This window comes from Bolinopsis microptera, chromosome 9 (assembly GCF_026151205.1).
Source record: "Bolinopsis microptera isolate Bmic1 chromosome 9, MBARI_Bmic_1.0, whole genome shotgun sequence".
NCBI lineage: Eukaryota > Metazoa > Ctenophora > Tentaculata > Lobata > Bolinopsidae > Bolinopsis > Bolinopsis microptera.
This window is the reverse complement of record NC_087080.1, coordinates 9,154,878-9,177,496: the sequence shown is the minus strand read 5'-3', so window position 1 is coordinate 9,177,496 and position 22,619 is coordinate 9,154,878. Positions and strand designations below refer to the sequence as shown.

Below are 22,619 nucleotides of genomic sequence, written 5' to 3'. Positions count from 1 at the left end.
CGCGAAACGTTTAGCGTCAAGATAACTTCACAATTTTGTTGCGCAATAAGTCACGTGACTAGCGCGGCGTCAATCATAACTGACGCCGCACTATTATGACGACCTATCTTGTGTAGCCTCTCTCGCCGGCCGGCCGGCGTGCGAGCGTGCTAAATCACTCTACAGTCGATCTTCGAGATTGTTCTAAAAGGGCCCCCAGCAGTTGAAACCAGCTTGAATCGATGTATTTTCGGACGCTGATTCAGAATCACCCCCCATGACATAGGGTTAAAATGCTCCCCTGCCGAGATATTGGCGAAAAACTGTCTTGATCACGTGATATGACCGTATAAGGAAGTTGGTCGAATTTCTCGTTAGGGTTAGGGTTTCAGCATATGCTTTTGTTAGGGATTGGGTTAGGGTTAGGGTTGGGATCAAATAAGAGGGTTAGGGTTTCGAATAGTCGTTCAGGGCCAGCTAGAGAACGGGTTGAAAAAGTCACGTGACAGTTGAGTGTAGAGAGATTAATCATCATCCGCCGGCGTGCACGAGAGGTATACGACGTGTAGCAAGGTGTTCGTTGCGAAGTGGTCGCGCTTTTAGTTTCTGCCGCTGAGGGCCGCCCAGTAACAATGAAAAAGACAAACATCACAGTTCAGATTAAAAGGAATTTAAGGAAAATAATACATACTCCATTATTTCACACATAATGGGAGAACTTCCTATAGCACCTACAGTATAGGTGACTGGGTGACAGCTTTTATTTCAATGTTTGACGTAAAAACTGAAAAATACTATCAGATTTGTCATGTCCACTAAAACAAAGTGCCGTTAAACCGATCCAGTGTTAGCATATCAATATAATAAACATTCACTATGGAAGCGAAAACACTCACAAAGTCAACTATAGTATAATGCTTTCTCTTTCCCTTTACTTGGACATAACTCAGTAAATTAGATGTTGATACTCAATGAGGATAAATGCTGGATGAATTGAAAGCATATTCGTGCTTGACTTTTCCGGTTTTCTCTCTTAAGGCAGTTGAACGTACGCGTTATTGCGAATGTATAGTTGATGTTATCATAATTTACTAGTGATTTAACATGATCTCGCATGAGTGTCAGCATGAAAATAAAAAATACATCGAGAATAGTCTCTAGATTAAAGAACAGAATGATCACGTGCTGCTTGTAATGATCACGCGCTACTTGATCTACTCCATCTGCAGGGGAGGAGCTTCACCCAGCAGCTCTTCGTCAGGCTGAGGACCGTCTGCACCTTTAGTTAAAGTGTCCTGGATCTTGGTGAATACACTCAACAAGTTAACACTGTCGTTGAAGATCTGGGAACCCTCCACATTGTATTCCCGAGCATTTGCAAACATCAGATAGAAATCCTCTGCAATGTCCGTCATGTTCCGGTATCTGTGCTGAGCAATACCCTGCTTGATCTTCTTCAGGTCGACGGGTTTCTTTATCAGCTGGTAGTAATCGGGAAGTTCACGTTTGGAGGGTAACTTCATAAACATTTCACTGAGTTTCCTTTCGTCGGGATCTTCGTAGTTGACGACCTGTTCCCACATCCATTTCATCTGTTTAGTAAGGAGAGGAGGGTTGGGAGTGAGCTTCTCAGCAGCTGCGCTGGGTCTCCCTCTCTTCTTCTCTCCGTCTCCTCCCTTACTCTTCCTGCTCCTCTTCTTCACCACCGGCTCTTCTTCCTCATCATCGTCGTCGTAGTACATTGCACCATCGTCTCTTCTCTTCCTCTTCCTCTTGTGTCGATCCTCAACTTCCTCTAACCTTCCTTCCTCCACAGCTTTAGCCCACTGCTTGTCTGTCAGACACTCACTATAATCAACCTCCTTCCTTGCCCTGCTTCCTTTACCGTACACTTTATCATCATCCTCCTCCTGCTGTAACGCCTCTATCTCCCAATCGTTCCTGATCAGCCAGTCAGGAAGGTCGTGGTCCTGCATGAGACGAGAGTGTGTCCGACTGGAACCCTCCTGCTGGTAACGTTCTTGGTCCATCGTGGTGAAGAGCTTGTATTCGTCATCACTCCTCATCAGGTATCTGTTCAACAGGTCATCGTCTGGCAGATCATCTCCTCCAGTTCATCGTCCTTGTCGTTACTCAGGATGTTTTCCAGGAAGGACCGTCTCTCGTGAGAGGTGGAAGATTGGTTGAACATACCAGCCTGGATAACTTTCTCGTCCATGTTGAGCTTGAACCGAGCGGCTGCTAAGATCTTCTCCTCGACACTGTTAACTGTCATCAACCTCAGGACTCTAACCTCGTTCTTCTGGCCGATCCTGTGAGCTCTGTCTTGAGCCTGCATGTCCTGGTGAGGATTCCAGTCACTGTCGTAGATGACAACAGTATCTGCTACCTGCAAGTTCAGACCCAGACCTCCAGCACGGGTTGACAGGAGGAAAATATCGTGTTCAGAGTTTGCGGAGCAGAACTGTTTCAGCAACAGTTCACGGTTCTCAGATTTAGTACTACCGTCAAGACGGAGGAAGGAAAAATGACGGTCCTTTAAGAAATCTTCCAGAATGTTCATCAGATTTGTCATCTGGCAGAAAATGAGGACCTTATGCCTGGACGCCTTCAGCTTGGGTAGAATACGATCAAGTAACTCGAACTTTCCAGAGGCTCTCATGAGCTGGACACCGCTGATAACACCGTTAGGGAACCCGAAATTCTCGCTATGGATTCCTCCATAGTGGGGAACATGAATGGATGGTTACAAATCTTCCTGAGCTGCATGATAGTGTTCACCAGGAGTCGGGTGCCTGTCTTAGACTTGCTGTCTCCTGAAGCACCACAATCAGTGAGCAGGACACCTCGTTTTTGCATGTGTCGGTACATGTGTTTCTGTAGGGCTGACATGTCGCATTTTATTATGAACTCCGTTTTCTCAGGCAGCTGACTCTCTACTTCTCGTTTGAGTCGGCGGAGCAGGAAGGGTCGTAAGACTTTGTGCAGACGACGGATGATAAGGATGCTTTCTTCCTCGTTCAATTCCACCTGTCACATTTGATCGGTTACATAAAAACATCGGTTAACTTTTATTTATTACCAAGGTTACTACTATTTACAATTTTGCTCGCATTCAAATAATCACCGAAGTAGCTCAATTGAAATTTTGAGTGCTACGAAAATAGCGACATAGAAAAGTCAATTTCGTAATTTTAATTTTATATTCCGGTTAAACAATTTTCCTAACCTTCTCGCCAGTGCTAGCGAATGGAGCGTTGAACCACTGTTCGAAAGTGGTAACACTGTTGAAGATGTGAGGCAACAGGAAGTTGAGGAGCGACCACAATTCAGGTAGTTTGTTCTGCAGAGGTGTTCCTGGGGGAATTGTATAAAATCAGAATATTTTTCTCTTCATCCATATCCACACTCCACATGTTTCGCTGGATTGTCTTGGCAGTTGGCATAAATCATAACTTGGACAAGACTTAAAGTAAAAAATGCAATAATTATGTTGTGTCTGTTGAAGGATCGAATTCGTGATAGATAAAGTGAAAGTACCTGTTAACAAAAGTCTGGAGGGTGCATTGTAGTACTGATTTAATATCTGAGTTAGTTTACAGTGATGATTCTTCATTCTGTGTCCCTCGTCAATGACCAGGATCTTCCATTTGATCTTTGAGAGCAAGGCTTTATCCTTCATAATGTACTCGTAAGTTGTGATCAGTACATTGAACTTTCCGCTCCTGAAAATATTGAAATTCAACATTTAGAATATTTAAAATGTTCAACCGGAATTTGTACAAAAATTATATTTGATCGAATGTATAAATGAAAAAACACAAATTTCAATAAAACCGATGATAAATAATACCTGATAATTGGGGCCTCTAACTTCCTGGCCTGGGGTGAGCCCCGGTACGCTACAGTTATTATAGAGGGAGACCATCTCTCAAACTCCATCACCCAGTTACTCAGGGTGGAAAGGGGGACCACTATTAGGAAGGGACCTGGAAGATAGGAACTGTTAAAAGGAGCCGTTCATTCTAACAGGATGTCTGATGAAGAATATCGATTTTTTTAAAGAGAAGTTATTGATTAATTATTGAGGGGAGACTACCTCTCAGGTTTTTCTTCTCCAGGAGATGACAACAAAGAGCAATAGTCTGGATAGTTTTACCAAGACCCATCTCGTCAGCCAGGATACCGTTCAAGTTGTTGTTGTGAAGAGATACCAGCCATTCCAGACCTGTTATCTGTAAGAGGACAGAGGTTTAGCAATTAGCATTTAATTCGGAGCTATTTGTTTACAACTAGAATTAACAATTTAATTGGAAAAATGGGAAGAAATGTCCCATTTTAATATAAAATTTCTAGACGAATAAATCTGTAAATTGATTTCTTGAATTACTTTAAAGGTTTATAAAATAGGTTACAAACCTGGTAAGGTTTTAGTTTTCCGTATCGCATAATCGCGGGTTGCTCAGTAACCTTCTCCTTGTACAAATGCGCGATACCGTAGTAGTTCATGAAACCTTCAGTTCTCTTGTACTCATCATCAACTGTGCTGATTACTGAGAGATGTTCGCGTTGAGAAAAATAATATTGAAATATTTCTTCAGGATGATCTGACAGTTTGTAATACAACAACTTTGAAACTTTAAAAGAAGAATTTGAACGAAAGTAGAACTAGTCATTTCATTTAGCCAGGTTATAACGTCGCTATTGAATTGAGATTATGTGACAAGATCATAATAATCGTAATTCGATACTATACTTGTGAAATCACGTGATGGGATTACTTTAGTATACTGTCGGAAATCATGTCACGTGATACCCTTATATGGGCACTTACTCTCAGGAAGCTCCTCCACCTCGCATTGCACAACGTCGTCGTCCTCATCGTCCTCATAATCGTCATCACTAACTCCCGTGTGAGCTGTTAGGTCGATATCGTCTACTGCTGTTGTCTCTATATCCACGCTGGAATTGGGATTAGTTATACTCCGCATTACATGATCAGTTAATTTAACAAGTTGTGGAGGACAATTTGAACTTAAGGGTAAACCTGGTTACAGTTAAGACCAAGGAAAGTACTAGATTTAAACCTGAGTTTCTTATCATCTGTAACTTGTGGTTCGGGTCCTTCCGGTAGCTCACCATTGTCTTCCATCTCTTTCCGTTTCTGTATCATTCTCTTTCTGCGTTCCAACCTGGGATGAAGATACAGATAAGCTTATCTGGCTATGTCAGTCTGAGACTCAATGATGATATTATTATCTATCTTAATTTTTTTAATTCTATCGAAAACTGCAGCTTTCTGTGAAGTGGATATGAACTGTTTTGAAAATGTACTTAAGGCTACTGATTTTGCGTGAATGAAGACTTACCTAAGTCTGTGTGGCATGAGTTCTCTCCTGTGAGGTGACACGTGGTTAACATGTGGTTAATGTTCAACAAGTCGTGAGGTACATACATATGAGAACTGAGATGAAGTATGAAGTGTAACAACTTTTAGACTAACGTGACTTGAAAATGTAAAATGTGAGTCCCCAAACGGTTTCAGAGGGAAAAAACTCACTTCTTCTTTTTCTTCATTCTAGCGTCTCTCAGATCTTCTTGATGCTTTCGCACCATATTGGTCATGTCTTTAATAAATTCGTCGGTTTGGGCAAGAAGCTGGAGCAAACGCTTGTCTTTCTTTTCGTCGATGAGCTTTCTATAACCCTCTTCATCTTCGCTCTAAATTGAATCAAGATTAACAGCCCATTTCCAAAAATTTAATACAAAATCGTCTTCCGAAAATTAACTCAGAAACTTATTTGGGCGGGACTAATTCAGTAATTCTAACATGTTACACATATTGACGTACGTGCGCGCGCGCGCGCGTCAATTATAATAAGGAGAGCTATAACGCGAACAACTTTCGATCAAATACTATAAAATTTGCTAGTACAAAATGATGATATTTCGTAATTGTCCCATAAAACAAAAGGCGCGCAATAACTACTGAACTGCGCGAAATTTCAAGCTAGTTCTGACTTTAAAGAAACCAATTCGATCGATCGATCAGCTATTTTCCAACTGAACCTTACGAAAGATAAACAAGAGCACGATCAAATACAGACTAAATAAATTTGCAGGTAGCTCGAAATCCTACACAACGGTGGAAGTATACACAAAGGTTCTGGTTTTAATTTACCATCAATCGTTTGAGACGCTCTTTCTCTATTCTTTCTCTTTCTTTCTTCTCTTCCCGCTCAGCATTCTCGTGGTATATTCTCACAGCCTTGGCTATCTTTAGAGTCTTATGTTGTGTCTGTCGGTGATGGTCGCGGAATTCCTTCACATGCTGCAGTACCGCTGTAGAAATGTCGTTACTAGAATAATGTAATCGAGTATTCAAATTGAAGATTTAGCAAACATTTTTACATTGGTTTGTTAGTTGACGGAATTTTACACACGAAACTTAAAACACGAAGAAGATCTACAGGATTTAAAGTAAACCGTTTAAGAATTCCTGATGTCGTTGTTTTTTCTTTCTTTCCTGCTCTAGTTTTTGTTGTTTTTCTAATTTCTCAGTTACTCTAGCCTCCCTCAATGATTGTTTCTTCGCTCTATAATATATCATATATCAAGGTAAAATATGCATTAACAGAACATTAACTTTACTGAAAAAGTTAAATTTCATTATAGATATTATTATTAACTTGATCTTTGAAATAACTAAAACTGTTAAACATCAGAACCAATCATTGATTGAAAGTGAAATTAAAAGTAACAAACCGCTTATAAAGTTTAGAATTGAAAGCTGTTTCAAGTGTAGTGTCGCGCTGCATACAGCTCAGAACTTCTTTCCGGACCTGTCAAGGTAAATAAAGCTGGGAAGAAAGGAACCATATTATAAGTTGTGCTCAAATTTGGTCTCACAATTTTACACAGTCCCAAATCTGGGAAATCTGTTGATGATTAAAACCGAGTATTCGGCTCGTCTATAAATCCATAGCAGTTCAAATTCCCTGTCAATACATAAAATAGTTTTAATACATTTAAATACCTTCTTTTGGAACTCAATCAGACGGATAGCCTTTGCCTCGATATTGGCCCTGAGTTTGAGATTATCGTTTTCAACATCATCGTACGTTTCAAGTTCTTTGAGTCGCAGTGCCATTCGCTGTGATATTCTGTATTCTCGCTCCTTAAGTATGTCTTGCGGATCAATACCTGAACATTTTAGTATGTTAAATAAGAATATACTAGAGACTATTATTAGAGACTATTATTAGAATGTCGGGTATCATAATGCCCTTCATTTCAAAATAGAGCTGAACTAAGGAACAGCCGGGACAGGCGGACCGTGGAGGAATTTTAAAAACGCTTATTTTAGATTAACCAAGTGATTTATAAATAAATATTTCTTTGCACTAAATGCCTATTTGTGGAATGTTTGTATAAACTGAAACCACAACTCATTATTACAATGTTTATTATTGACTTTATCATAATGTTTGATGGTTATTGACATTTGGTGGTTATAAAGTCACCTCGGGTATGACAAGATTAAAACCAATAGAATCCAATGCTCGGAGTATTCTATTCTGTCTTAAAACTACAAAGAAACCTAATCTTTCAGAAATTAGAGCTGAACTAAGGAACAATCGAACCAGGCGGACCGTGGAGGAATTTTAGAAACATTTATCTTATTTATCATTTATCATTTATCTTTCAGACGACAGGGAACATGGGGCTGAACTAAGGAACAGCCTAGCCAGCTAGGCGGACCTTTGATATATTTAAAATATAACTTAAGGATAGAATAAACACCGGATGATGACTACGAACCCGCGCAACGTCCGAGAGGTGGCTTCTGCGCTGTGAGTCTAGTTTGTTTCGGTATAGGTATTGGAGCGCGGTAGGAAGAGACGGGAGTGCTGGGTGGTTGTGGCGTACTGGTCTCCGTCTTCTCTCCGCTCGGCGCCATCGTCCGGTTCGGGGTACTGAGAAGTAGAGGAGGTAATTGTGCTGCTCTTTATTAAGTTAGATAAAGCTCTGTGTTACAGGGAGCATCAGAGCAGAAAATACTGGCTAAATAAATACTGCCCCCTTTGTTGTGGTAGACACGTAAACTTGAGGTTAATCCAGTTGAGTCCCAAACTTGTCAAGAAATAAATTATGAAAAACAAGCTTTAAAAGTGTCCGATGTTTAAAAGAAAGGCTTATCCATTGACCCAATGAAAAGGCGTTGTACTGACTCCAAAGTACTTACAGCACACGCTTAATAATAAGAGCCTTTACAAGACTAGCTCCACAGCATTAACAACAATAACTTACTAAAGTTTAGAAGCTAATACAAGTGGTAAGTGGTAAGTACCTGGAAGGAGAGCCGTCAGTAGTAGACGGATTACTATTCTCTGAAGGAGGGCCAGTAGAAGCGGGGGGTCCAGGAGATCTCCTCGCAGCAGTAGACGTGGCTGGGTACGGTGCTGGGGGTCCTGGCATACGCGGCCCAGTCCCAGGACCTGTTAATTGGTGGTCAGTTAGAAACTGGAACTACCTTAGTACACAATATTTATACATCACAATATTTATACGAATTTCGATTTTTCGTATAAAATTTATGTCGTATAAAATTTATGGGTTATAAATTTTGTGTCGTATAAATTTTCCATTCTCAAGCCGTATGTTGATCAAGTTATCAAGAAACTAGGACTCCCAGAAAATCAAAAGGCACTCTTAATATGGGATGATTTCCGTGGTCATACTGCATCTAAAGTACAGAACCTATTGCCATCATTGAATATAGTTGCTAGTGATGTACCTAAGAACTAAGAACCGACCGGAAATCCGGTCCGGTCCGGTCCGGTCCGGCAGCAAAAAAGCCGTTCCGGTCGGTTCCATTTGCTTTCTCCTCTTGATCTGACGGTAAACCGTACATTGAAACGAATCGAACAAGATGACAGTGCAGAATATATCAGTGCTGAGATTACTAGATGTCTTCAGATTTCTCCGCGAATAGATGACATTAAAGTTAAAGCAGCTATTCTACGAAATTTGCACGCAAAGACTATCACGAAAGCGTTTGCTTACTTTCAGGGACCAGAAGGCAAACAAAACATTCTGCAAGGGTGGAATGCTGCAGGAATTTGGAAAGCAGTAAAATCATTAAGAAACGCACAGAACATAATGGACACTAATGGCTTAGTGGATCCGTTTTCTCGTCTTACACTGATTGATTAATTTCTATATTTCTATTTTCTAGTCACTAAACGGATTTTTTTCTGTTCTTTGGGAGATTGATGCAATCGTATAAAATTAATGCCGTATAAAAAATATCCGTACAAAACTCGTGACGTACAAATATTCTGTACTAAGGTAGTTCAAAACAACGTCATTTCAAGTTACTGATTCGTTTTACACTTTTAGAACATATTACTCTCAATAACGTTGACATGTAAGTTTAACCTGAGCCAGGAGTCATGAGGACACGTTTGCCGTGGAGCGCTGCCAACACGTGATCAGTTAGGGGCTGGTTCCGGGACAGGAGCTTGTAGGCGTAGATCTGCGCACGGAGCTGGGGAGAACGGAATGTTACACATTTTAATATTTCAGAGGTGCACTAAAGACGGTGGTTGAATAGCCGGTCATTTAGCTTTCGGTCTACTTTACATTTGTAATAGTGGTATTTATACAGAAGTTATAGGTACAGCTGTTAGTTAATAATATACTTATCCTTATAAGTAAGCTATCTGCTAAAATCTGGGGAAAAGGCCGGTAACAGTCATTCATAAAACATCTTAATCCATACATGGAAGATAGCCAACGATCTTGCCCCAAACGACATCAAGATTCAGGATCTAAGAACAACCCTTGGTATGGCATGAAAGGCAGAAAGTCAGAAAGGCAGAAACCTCTGAACAAGAAATCTCAACGTGGCCACCCATTATGAATAATGAAAACTGCGTTAGAGTAAACGCGTTAGAGTAAACGCGTTAGAGCAAACGCAGCGAAGCTAAGGAACCTTTACAAGCGAACAGCATAACTGATCTGGAGCCATTCAAACTATCATTGGCTAAATTCTTGAACGGTTTTTCCCTGAAACTCCGTGAACCAAAGGATACACCGCTATCTCCAAAAACTCACTCTTGGAATGAATTCTGCATAAGGATTTGGACCAGAGGTGATTGGAGGACGTACTAGACGCTGTCGTCCAGATGCAATCCCTGCTGAACCACCTACCTAAAGTGCCTAAAGTAAGTTATGTAATTCCTTTTTACACGGAATTAAGCTATCGCTCAATAAATTTATCACAATACTAAAAAAAGTTAAATTAATAAAGACACACTACATAAATTTATGTGTCTGCGCTATCCGATTTTGTGTTATCTTGAGTCACTTTGGTCATCTTGAGTCACTGGAGAACGGTGTGGCAACCAACCCATAGAGCCAGATAACAAATAACAGCAACGAGACAAAAAGAAATAGCCAAGAAACATCAACAGTCAACAGTCAACAGTCAACAGTCAACGCTATTAAAATCAGGACATTTCAGGAAATCCGTCGGATGCTATCTGTAGACGAGGAGAGAATCATGTTATCGAACTGGTTACTAAAGTTACTATGTTTGTTGCTCAGCCAATTGAAAACTGTTCTTCATACCACATGATCTCAAGTTTAATAAACACCATAGTTGCAGTGAAGGATTGAACCTGATGGTCCCAGGACCCAGACCCCCGCTAAACATGAGTCATACAGCCGTTCATTTGACTGCTCTAAGTTTGGTTCGTCAAAAAAGGGTGTCGACTGTCGTATGTGATTTGGATTGAATTACAGTTCTCCACGCAGCTAATAAACTTCTATAGGACCAGCATTTCAATATAACTCAAGTTGAACAAACAATGAGACACAGTTTAAGGCTGTGAATTGTAAACATGCTGCACAGCGTTCCCTCTACACCAAACAAGATAACAGAAGCCTCCAAACAAACTATTTACCTAATATCCGTTATTGGACTCCAAATATGTGGTTTTTGTGCCCATGTACAAACGGGAATTTTAATAAAACTTGGGACTGATCTGAGAGCTTTTGAAGGTGCAAATCAATCAGTTTTTTGATAGCTCTTACATCTATTTCTTATGTTTATCACATAATATTAATAATACTTAACTTCATAAAACACAAGTTGTACTCACCAAGTTAAACTGGTGCTGAGCGAACTGTACTCTAGTAGGGTACACAGGGGGGTGGGGAGCGCCGGGTGGGCCCCCACTAGTTGGTGGTGGCCCGTGTGGTGGTGGTGGTCCGTGGGGGCTCACGTGAGGTCCAGGTGGTCCATGATGTGGTCCAGGTGCTCCGTGGGGCGGGTGGGGTCCCCCTGGGTGAGGTCCCCCTGGGTGGGGTCCCCCTGGGTGGGGTCCCCCTGGGTGGGGTCCCCCTGGGTGGGGTCCTCCTGGGTGGGGTCCTCCCGGGTGCTGGTGCGGGACTGGGTGCTGGTGGTGATAGTTATTAGTTAAGTTAACACTTTAATCAATCGTTCAGTGTATAATTTTAAATTATAGAATTATAGGGTACAGACCATGTCAAATTCCAATCAAATGCAGCCAGATTGAATAAATGTTTCACTGATATTACAATTCTCGTGATATAAGCTAGACTAGACGATAGACCCACTAACCCGAGGATAGTGAGCAGGTGACTGAGGGGCAGTGTGGGGACCATGTGCTCCTCCCCCGGGGGACGGTGTCATGCTAGGTTGGGGCGTCATCGGCTGGGGTGTCACCGGACCTGGTGATTGTCGGGGTGATGCTATAGACCCACTAGGCGACAACATTCCACCTGAAAATATGTAAATTGATAAGAGTAGCTCATGTTTACGGGGACAGATATGTAATCATAAAATGAACAACTGAAATGGAAATTTGTTATTAATTACACTTTGATTTAAATTACCAGGGGTGCCTGTCATTGGCTGGGGGGTGGGGCTCATCAACAGCTACCACTTCTTAGCTATAATTAATAATCAGTAATTAATTATTACAACAAATTTATAATTATGATTAAATAGAAAGGTCAAGCCAAAATTGTATTTATTTTGATTTGTCAGAAAATGTCCATTGTTCGTATTCATATTATATCATAGTTAATCTATTGCTTATTTCTTTAATGTTTATAAATAAGAAAACTACCAATAACTTGTGGAATCTTTTTTGTAAAGTGATAAAATACATGTTTTTACAGTTATAACAATCACATCAGCAATATTAATAATTTAAAGTTTTTCAAAACAAAAATTTATAAAAATATTTCATATAAATCAATCCCTTATAAACTAGCAAGAAATCCAATATAAAGGGGGTAGTGTAAATGACAACGTTCTAAAGTAAGTAAATAACTTACAAGAAAAGTAGTTACTCATCATTTATATATTGTGAGAGGTTGGAATACTAAAAAATTTAAAAGTAATTCTGATAAAATTCAGTGATAAAATTCAACCTTATAACACGTTTAAATGTAAGCTTGTTGTCATGGATACAGTTAGATACACTAGTATAGTCTGAAACATACAAAACAGTTTATGATATACAAAGGTCTTCACCACAGATAGTTGATAGATAAACAACTCTGCTGTATAAAATTGCTTACAATCATAATTATATTAAAGTTAAACCAAACTTTTCCACAGCAACAACGCAATTTTATCAAGTATTTGACATTTAATATTTAAACAATACATTAATATAATTTAAATGTCTTGCATTTCATAGCTTCGAAACCATAATTGTGTGTTCAAGCATACATACATTTTTCATACAATTAATTTACAGTGCAGTGTAGGTTTCATATCAAAAGAAATAGAAATAATAACATACTCCAGTGCAGTTTACATTAGGATCAATAAACGTATAAATTCAAGCTAAGCAGAATAGTTTTTGAGATCTTTAATGAGAAATACTCCCATCAAAGGATAACTTCATGACAATAATCACTTTTATAATGGGAAACCAATTCATTCACCACAGTCCACAACATAATATTTACTCAACTCATTTCAAAGTCCTAAACAGGTTCAAGTGTGCAACAAGCAACACTTTTTCCAGCATTTCCAGTTTTCCGACTCTTTTCAGTACCGCTGTTCCCTTGATCATCCTCATGAGCATGAATAACTACAGCGCGTCCGACAATAGAGTGACTTCCGTGAAGAGTGAAGAGGGGGGCCTGCACACTAGCTTCCACTTGGAGCCACTTAGGTTGATAACAGTCGCTTTTAATAACAGTGTCAGGATTTTTTCCTTTCTTCTTGCGTTTTCGACCCTTTTTTCCTTTCTTATTCCTCTTTTCTTTTCTTTCATTATTTTCATCAGGCTCAACATCATTGTAAAGTTCGCACATTACAGCAGGCTCCAAAAGTGCAGAAGCAGTGATGGGTTTTTTTGAATTGATGTTGTAAGTTCCTCGATAGTTAATCTCACCTCTTTCACCAGCCCGGATATTTCCAAAATCTCCTATGTGCCGATGTTTTGCCTTAGAAAGAGGAGTTCCATGATCATGTCCTTTTGGGTTGTAATGATCACCTGTACTTGTGCAGTCAAATCCTTTCACTGGATTAGTATGCACATGAAGTCCATAATACCTCTGAGTAACCTTTGATGGGTCAGCTTGGAGATGAACTGTGACCTCTTGAGTGTTCCCATCGCTCATGAATGTAACCTGACCAATTTCGGTCCCGTCGTTGTGCAGCTTCATAGCACAACTAGCTCTTAGTGAGTAGAGAGGCTGCAATGTTGCTATTAGCGCAACCCAAGCTAACATACCTATCATATGGAGTTGGAGTTATATTGATGATAAGGATATGATAAATTCGAAAGCAAAATAAATTTGGTAATTTGGATTTGATAACTTTTCAATGTATTTATAAAACAGGACATTGATTTCCAAATCAATCGTAAAAAGTTGTTATCTGTAAAATAAATGACTAAAATAGAATGATACAAAACAGTAATCTAGAGCACTGAATACATATTACATAGCATACCACATGATACACTCACCTTCAACATTTTAATTTTAAAATTACACTAGGTGAAAACTTACAAAACTGTCATACTGTACTTATAATTATTCGCACAATTTAAAAGAATTAATTTATTATATTTACCCGTGCTGTGGCACTTTTGCACAGTGTGCTATCGAAATGCACCACTTTAGTAGCTATTGATTAATTATAAATCAATATTTCCTGATAATCACATCAAGCAGAACAAATTTTCATAAAAGAAAATTCCATCATCAGTTTCATCCCTGCACACAATTCCGTGTTGCTCAGCTGCTTGAAGGCGTTCTTTTGCTAACAGCAAAGGAATAGACATAACATTACTTAAATTCATTGCAGTGCAGCATTCATTTGATTTTATTGTCTGAAGTAAGTTGTCCATAATAGATTTGAAGTTATCACCTTCAACTACTAAAACCCCGGAAGAAAATTTGTTCAATTCCATGCCATGTTGTTCCGGTGTTAACGTTTTACACGCATTAACAACATCTTCAGGTGAAACCAATTCAATGCCACGTGCCCTGTTGTAGCGACAATACACTTCACTGACACTAAGAACACCACCAGCTTCGCGAAGGGGACCATCCAACATCCTGGCCAGTTCACTGCCCAAACTTTTATGGTATGATGTTCCAGTGCCATGAGATTCTCGTGTGACAGGGTTAGAAATACCAATCGACAGTAAAGCTGATTTTAATTCAACAGTCTCATCACCCTCGGTTTTTACATCAGAAAGTTTTTGAGCAATGCGCTCGGCAAGAATCACCATTTCTTTACCCTTGACCATTAAATTATCAATATCTTTGAATGCAGAGTTGAGGGATTGATCAGCGTTTTGACGAGAGGACTCAATTTGTTGTTCAATACGAACAAGCCCTCCCCCCATCAGTGAACTTTTCTTATTTGGAGCTGCGATTACTCCTTTCTCCCACCTCTTCTCATTCAAACAGGTTCTAATTGATGTTTCACCCTCTTGGTGGCCACCTTTAACAAATGAAAGCTTGATGTAATCATGCTTACTGTCAGTTATGGGACCAGGGGTCTGTGAATGAGGTGATTTAGATAGAGTAAGTATCACTTTAGCACTTTTGGTAAATTTAGCACCATGGCTTTCTACTTTAGTAATACACTTAAGGGGCAGTTCAATATTTCTATTTCCATCACTCCAGAGCAACCTGTGAGTTGAAACAGTTAGTGATCCTTGGTCAAAAGAGGTCTTGTCCTCTCCATCGTACAATCGAACGTGGGTAATTGTTTGCCTGTTTTCTTCTGCAGCTCTTTTTTCTTTATTCTCCCAAATCCATCGGTCCATGAATATTTTAACTATGGATATTGTTTGTATTAAATTCTTATATCAAATTTTTGTTTGAGATAATATAAGAAAATATATTCTCATAATCATAATATGACATATTTTACTGAATCATATCTCAAAATCATTGTGATAACTACAATTAGAATTAAATGTACACAACAATGTAATACAAATTAGAATTTAAAATATTCTAAAGAAGCTTCAATCTGCTGGGTAGGACATTCAAATCAGTCAAAAACTGTTAAAAATATAAAGTAAAGTAAAGTAAAATTTATGACATCACATCATCACACATGTCTACAAAATATCATCGCACTGTGTGAAAAAATATATAATAAATATTTGCCCACCAACATTAATTATTTATCAAATACAATATTTAAAAACAATTTTATCAAAAACATTATCCTATTTTAAAGAATTCCCAGTTGAATAAAGATTTATAAAACGCTTCTTTGCCACATAAGGATGGAACCAAAGATAATTGTTATGTTTCTCTTTATTACTGACATAATATGTTCATTATATGCAAGCCTCTTGATTTATAACTGGCTCCTTCAATTCTTACTAAAACTTCATTAGAAACATTCCAAAAAAAGCAATCATTTGTAATGCTTTTAGAAATCATATCTTTTTTAAATCCTTCTAATTTAATTTTAAAACCTAAAACTGTCACAGAGTTCTTGACGTCCGGAGGGAGTTTGTTCCAATATGGAATAACTCGCTCCGGGAGAAAAGACTTCTGAATATTCTTGACCTTTGTCGCACTTTTACTACACCTATTGGATGAAACCAGATTAAGACCTGATCTGCTTGGTCTGAATAAGTCTGAACCATAATCAGTCAAACCATTTATTACCTTAAAAGCTTCAATAAGGTCCCCACGTATTCGCCGCTCTGCCAGCGTTGTCAAATTGAGGATTTCCAGTCTACGGCTGTAAGGAAGAGTACCCACCTCATCAATTAGACGGGTAAACCGCCTCTGGACGCTGTCCAGCTCCAAAACAGTCCCCCAACTTCCATGAGCCGCAGATGGATTCCACAATTGGACGCAATACTCAAAATGAGGTCATATTAAAGCTTTATATATAGCAATCATAACAACCTTTTCTCTAATAACTAAATTCCTTACTATCCAACAAATCATACGATTTGCCTTAGCGATACATGCTTTGATCTGTTCGTTCCAAAGCAGGGAGCTATAGGTAATTACCCCCAAATCTTTTTCCTGTGCAGATACTTCAAGTTCTATACCATTTACCTTATAATTTAAATTAGGATTGTTTATAAATTAATATGCACTACTTTGCACTTGGCAGGATTAAATTGTAAAAGCCAAATACTTTCCCAAACTTCTAATTCTTCAATATATTCAGCAACACTACCGTGGTAAGCTGCATTACCAATTAATTTAAGATCATCAGCAAATAACTTGATCTTATTTTTTACAAGGTCAGGCAAATCATTTATATACAAAATATATATAAAATTATTCAAACAATATACACATAATATAGCAATGACCCTATATAAAAACAAACCTTTGAGAATATAAAAAATTCCCTAAACACTCAAAAATTACCCTTGGCCTTGTGGCTCCAAGTTAAGATCTAGACTGTTTATATTAACAATGTTTTTTCTCGCACCTCTGTCTCCACGGAGAGAAATCACTGTTGTTCTTAGGATTTCAAAGCGAAGGCGCTTTCTGATGTAACCTACAGCATCCGAGTACCTCTGGCCAGTGTGGTACTCCATCTTACTGGCCAGCTTTTTTACCAGTCTTTCAGCCTCACTACCCATTCCACCAGAAGTCGAGAACACTAAAGGTGTGAAACTTCCTTTCTCCACTTCAAGAACCCTTGCGTTGTAACATCGCTTTTTCTCATTTTCATGGGACTGGTACATTGCTGGGATCGATTTGCTTGCATTGGAGGGGGCTGGGGCATGAAATACCCTTACATCAAAATATGCCCTCTCTGAAGCATTCCATTTATCGATCTTGCAGAAATGTCCAGCCTAGCTTGGTCTCCAAGTACTGTTCCCTTAGGCAACTTCAGACCATCAACTGGAAGAAGAACTGGCTCAGTCTGCACATCCTTGCATTTCACAGTTCTCATTAGTTCAGCAAAGGTGTCTCTCAGCGAGTTGTGCCGCTGTGACACATATCCACCGAGTTTGCAGATGAGCGCATGGTTTGCTGAGTACTTTTGGCCACACGTACATGTCTTAGGGCTGTCCTTTAAGTTTAGGTTATATCTGAGTGCTATTGCGTCTGAGAACTGTTGTTTGTTCATCAGATATCCATACTCTTTTAAAGGTAGTGCTGTTAACCAAGCACTTGCCCCTTTCTCAGCAGCTAGTTGGAACATCAACTTTGCCAGTGGTGTTGGCTCGAGCTCCTGGCATATTTCCGCTTGTTTTTGTCGATAGAAGAGATTTCGTTCAGTTGTTATCTCAGTTTTCACTCCTTTGCTTACTCTCCAGTCCTCTGTGTAGTTGTCTACCTGCTTGAGAATAGCTTCTTTAAGGGGTTTTGTGGCTCTACATGAGAATTTGTACTCTCGGTCTGCCATGTCCATCATAACTGGTATACCCAATCCTCCATATCTTGGTGGTAGAGCCATTATGTTCCTTAGTTCATCAGTGCAGCTAAACAGCCTGTTGATGATAGCTGGGATAAACTCATCGCGTGTTACTTGTTCCAGAGGAGTGAGCCTATCTGCAACTCCTGGGGTAGTTCTGCACACATAGTTCCATCTTTTACTAAGCCCATACATGTATGCACTGTATGCTATTTGAGGTTCTCTTGATGCTATATCACTTAATTGTTTAAGATCACGACACCATTCTTGAACTTTTTCCTCGATGAAAGCCCCTTTTCCTTCATCAGTTCCGATAAAGCTGCCCAGATATCGTCGACCAATACTTGTCACATTGACATCTGGGAACAAGTTTCTTGCCTTCTCTTCGTGCTCAGGCTTGACTATCACCCATGTCTAGGAAGATTTAGGGTTGTAACCAAAAAGTGGTCCTTTAATGCAGAGGTTATCCCACCATTTCCTCATTTCTTCCAGTTTTCCCCCAGCAGCAGAGTCATCAGCATACCAGATCTGAGTCACTTTTCTCTCAATGTTTCCTGCATCAATCAATGGTATTGTACCACATGCATAAAATCCCATAGCAGGTGGATCACCTTGTGTTGTCCCTTCTTCACTAAAAAGATGTTCATCTTCTCCTGCAATAAACAGTCTAGCAGGCATTCTGTAGGTGTTCATAATGTAGGTAGCAACTTCTGGACATACAATATACATGTTGTTAAGAGCTGCCTCTCGGTTCAGCAAGTTGAATGCATTCTCTGCATCCACTAAGATGATGGCTTCAGTTTCAGGATCTTCAAAGCAGTCCCTCGCAGCATGAACAGCTGCTTCCACTCCTCCCTGAAGACCAGCACACACTTGAATAGGAGCAGTGGCACCAACCAGATCCTTCTGTAGGAGGGTCATCACTGTCTTCCCTATTATCCTTCGTAAGACTTCACCAATGCCAACAGGCCTGACGCCAGGCTTTTTATCCAGGGGAACAAGTCGACATGCTGTCAATGAGGTCAACATCGTTGGATCCAGATTCCTGACACATAGTTTCCTTGCTATCCCTGCTATAGCATTGCATAGATCCTCACACTTCTTACCAAACTGTTTAGAACACAGTAGTCTCTTCCACGCATCCGCATCCATTCCTGAAGGCCCTGCAGCACCCTGTACTCTCTTTGCTGCTTGTCTTATCGATTCCCCGTCAATACTGTCAAAGATAACCGGCTCTACTCTCCTCACTGGTCCACTCAGACAGCTTCCCTTTAATGTAGGTGATGCCTTGGGATGCTTCTCTTTCAGTACTTTTATCACATCTGGAGTGGGTTCAAGAATCCCGGTGGCATTTTCGCCAATCCACCTCATTGCTGCACTGACTTTACCTTTCATCATAAGTCGAGTGAAGACTCTCTCAACATGGCCATGTTCATGTTTCCCCTTTCCCATTCTTCTCTGAATCTCCTGTCCTTCTCGCAGCAACTCTTCTAACTTACCTGCCTGCCACAAAACAAGCCTTCTCTTCAACACTTCAGTGTGTTCCTTTGCTTTGGATCTCTTTGAGGGTTTCTGCAACAGTAGTGATGGCATTATCATCAAAAGGGTCATGGTCACTGATTCCATAGTACTGCCTGCTGAAAAATTGTTGGCCACTTTAGTCATTTCCTCGATGAATGCTTTTCCTGCAGCCCCTGAGGGAAGCAGAAATATGTTTCTTCTCCATTTGACTACAACACCATATATTCCCTCACATTGTGTTAGAACTTCCCAACTATTCCATGACCCTAATTTCAATTGAGATGGATCCCTTACATTTTCATAACCTGGGAAACAGCACTCCTTTCCCTCTTCTTCCACAATATGAGGGTCCTTTGATATTGGAGTAGATGGTTGTACACTTTCTTCGACCTGTCTCCTCAACTTTCGGATAGCTTCAGTTATGGGGTTTTCGTCTTCGTCTTCGTTGCTCTTCTCCTCCTTGCCACATCTTTGACATGACCACTCAGAATCCTCATTTTCTGCTAGGTCTTTAAACTGCAACTCCGACAGTCCACTACATGCCGCATGGAACCATCGTCCACATTTTCCTTCACATTGAATACAATCACATATTACCTCCTTTGAACAAAATCCACAGATATCAGCTTTCTTTCCAGTTTGCTTTCCTACTTTGGACCTAGTGTCCATTTTTCTTGTGTCAGGCATTCCAACCCAAAAATGGGAACCACTACTGTTGCCGAGTCGGTTACCAGCAGACACTGAAGCTTACCGCTGTCAGCCCCTACTGGATACGAGTCTCCTTAACAGTAGTGGACCCAAATTTGGGATCTGATGGAGTAGTCTCAACACCAGAGGATTTTACAGCTCAAGCAAATAATATGATGAAGTATATGATGAAATATTAGTTTGGTGAAAAATGTCAAACAGTATATATTAAATAAAAATATTAAAAATTTTTTAGTATTTATATACAAAATGAATAGGAGAGGGCCTAGAACCAATATCATAATATTTGAAGGGTTAACGGGTGATACTCGTAAAATATCTGTTCCATATAGCGAGTCCAACTCGGCGCGCTTCCTGGTAGGTTGTTAACCTACAATTGAAGGGTCAACATTTTTAATTCACACAAGACACGTTGTATTTTGTCATACGTTGTATGACCCGCCGCACACGAGTGCGCGGCTCCCCCTGTATCGTAGAAACTCTGCACTATAGTGAAACGACGATGGAGGTCACGACGTGATACAGTTGTATCATGTATACTTGTCCATTCTTGATGGACTAACCCAGCGCGCGCTACTTCGAAAAAATTTAGACGAGTAACATTCTGTTAGTTATTATATACATCTTTTCGCGCGCGGTGGCCGAAGAAATTAAGTATACAACGTTATGCATGTAGTAAGGGCAAAGGGGAGATTCTTTTGTCCTTGTAGGTTTGGATGATGATTGACGGATGTAACTCGTCTAAATTTCTTCGAAGTAGCGCGCGCCGCTTCCTTCTCGGGCCGGATCATTAACAATGGTCAAGATGATGATTATTGATTAATCACTCTACACACTTGACACTACACTCGACTGTCGCGTAACCAGTAACTTTTTCAACCTGTTCTCTAGCTGGTCCTGAACGACTTTTCGAAATCCTAGCCCTTTTATAATTTAATCCCAACCCTTACCCTAACCCAATTTTTAACAAAAGTATACACTGAAACCCTAACCATAACGAAAAATTAGACTAACTTCCTTATACGGTCATATCACGTGATCGAGACATGATAGCTTTTTGCCAATATCTCGTGAGGTAGCATTTTAATTTTATTAACCTTATATTTGTCATACGTTGTATCATGTATGACCCGCCGCGCACGAGTGCGCGGCTCCCCCTGTATCGTCGAAACTCTACAGTGAAGCGACCGTGGGGGTCACCACGTGATACAATCTTATATGTCATGGGGGTGATTCGGAATACATCGATTGAAGCTAGTTGGATTCAACTGTCGGGGCCTTAATTGACGATAGCAATTCATCGCAGCTCGGCGCGGCACAGTAGCGCATCTCTCCGATCTCTAGCTGTGAGAAGCCTCATTGAGTGCGCGGCGCGGCACAATAATGCATAGCGCTACAATCGGGGGCCCTTTTAGAGCAACCTCGAAGATCGATTGTAGAGCGATTTAGCACGCTCGTGTAGGTTTATAACCTACCAAGACGCGCGTCGAGTTGGACTCTGGACTCGTCCCCAGCAAAAGTTGGCTGGTAGTGTTAATTACTAGAGGTGGTTATTTTTCAACCACATTAATTTGCTAAGTTAAAAAGCTGCGATCTTTTATTTGGCCCAAAATCATACTTTTCAGGATAATTCAAAATCTACGTTGTCCCAAATTGTGCTCCTGGGGAACTAACTTTAGTTTTACGAGACGAACATTTTGTTGAAAACCAGAGTTTTCTATTTCTTTTACATTTTACTTCCGAAGTTAGGCCCTTGCCTTCACATAGCCATGTGTCTACGCGTACTGCGTGTCGCGCTTGTTTCACAAGTAAAGCTAAAGTTTTTTGGGTGTAGCTGACGCGGAGTAGGGTATTTTTGTTGAAACTTAAGTCTAAGACTTTGAAGAATCAAAAGTAGCCGTGTTCAGTGTTATTTCTCCAAACTTACGACTTAAACTAACTAAAATTCAAAATTAGCTGTATTTGCCGTTATAATTAGGTAGTGCGCCATCGACAGTGAGCCGCGCGTGCCGACTGTAGGATGGTTTTTTAGCGCTAATTTCTGCCAGCACAATTTTCTTCAAACAAATAGATATTAAGTATCTTTCCCGACCTCCAATTGCAACAAAAATTGGTAAGCTAACTCATAGACTTACAAAGAATGTGTCCGAAAAGTTAAAAGCATATCCAACCATCAGACATTATGTTACAGCTAAAAGCAGCGTATTTTGCCCCATTTTGATCACTATATCAACTCCGATATCCACCAAATTTTTCGGACAGTTGTGAAAGCCCTATTGGAAGGTCGTCGCCAATTTTCAGAATGATCTCATTCAAGGAACTGAAAATAAATCCAAATAATACGACAAAAATCAACGAATTTGGTCAAATTTGGTCAAATTACGCGACTATTACAGCTAATTTTGCTCCAAAAGCCGCGCACCATCAAATATGGCACCTAGGCGAAACTCACTGATCTTTCCAAAAAGGTATGACAAATTTGGTATTG

General features: G+C 40.0%; 3 protein-coding genes across 3 annotated transcripts in view; all 3 read right to left on the bottom strand.

The window, feature by feature from the left end:
* Nucleotides 1–20,279, bottom strand: part of LOC134820871 (uncharacterized) — a 1,079,557-nt gene extending 1,059,278 nt beyond the window's left edge. The window contains exon 1 of the mRNA XM_063831518.1: nucleotides 16,664–20,279. Coding sequence (XP_063687588.1) covers nucleotides 18,317–20,110 — 1,794 coding nt within the window. The 5' untranslated portion in view covers nucleotides 20,111–20,279 and the 3' untranslated portion in view covers nucleotides 16,664–18,316. The remainder of the gene's footprint in view (nucleotides 1–16,663) is intronic.
* On the bottom strand, nucleotides 628–11,970 carry LOC134820867 (transcription activator BRG1-like). The gene is given in 22 exon segments (XM_063831514.1): nucleotides 628–2,084; nucleotides 2,087–2,691; nucleotides 2,694–3,009; nucleotides 3,209–3,336; nucleotides 3,520–3,704; nucleotides 3,833–3,968; nucleotides 4,079–4,214; nucleotides 4,399–4,532; nucleotides 4,814–4,941; nucleotides 5,067–5,171; nucleotides 5,349–5,375; nucleotides 5,540–5,700; nucleotides 6,161–6,321; nucleotides 6,466–6,575; nucleotides 6,745–6,821; nucleotides 7,016–7,182; nucleotides 7,801–7,955; nucleotides 8,330–8,477; nucleotides 9,421–9,529; nucleotides 11,148–11,444; nucleotides 11,630–11,790; nucleotides 11,905–11,970. Coding segments are annotated over 22 exon segments (4,374 nt in total). The 5' UTR covers nucleotides 11,942–11,970; the 3' UTR covers nucleotides 628–1,193.
* On the bottom strand, nucleotides 13,952–15,366 carry LOC134820876 (vacuolar protein-sorting-associated protein 36-like). Its single transcript, XM_063831522.1, has one exon. It carries the CDS (start codon nucleotides 15,315–15,317, stop codon nucleotides 14,199–14,201), a length of 1,119 nt encoding a protein of 372 aa, XP_063687592.1. The 5' UTR covers nucleotides 15,318–15,366; the 3' UTR covers nucleotides 13,952–14,198.
* Nucleotides 20,280–22,619: the final 2,340 nt, after the last annotated feature.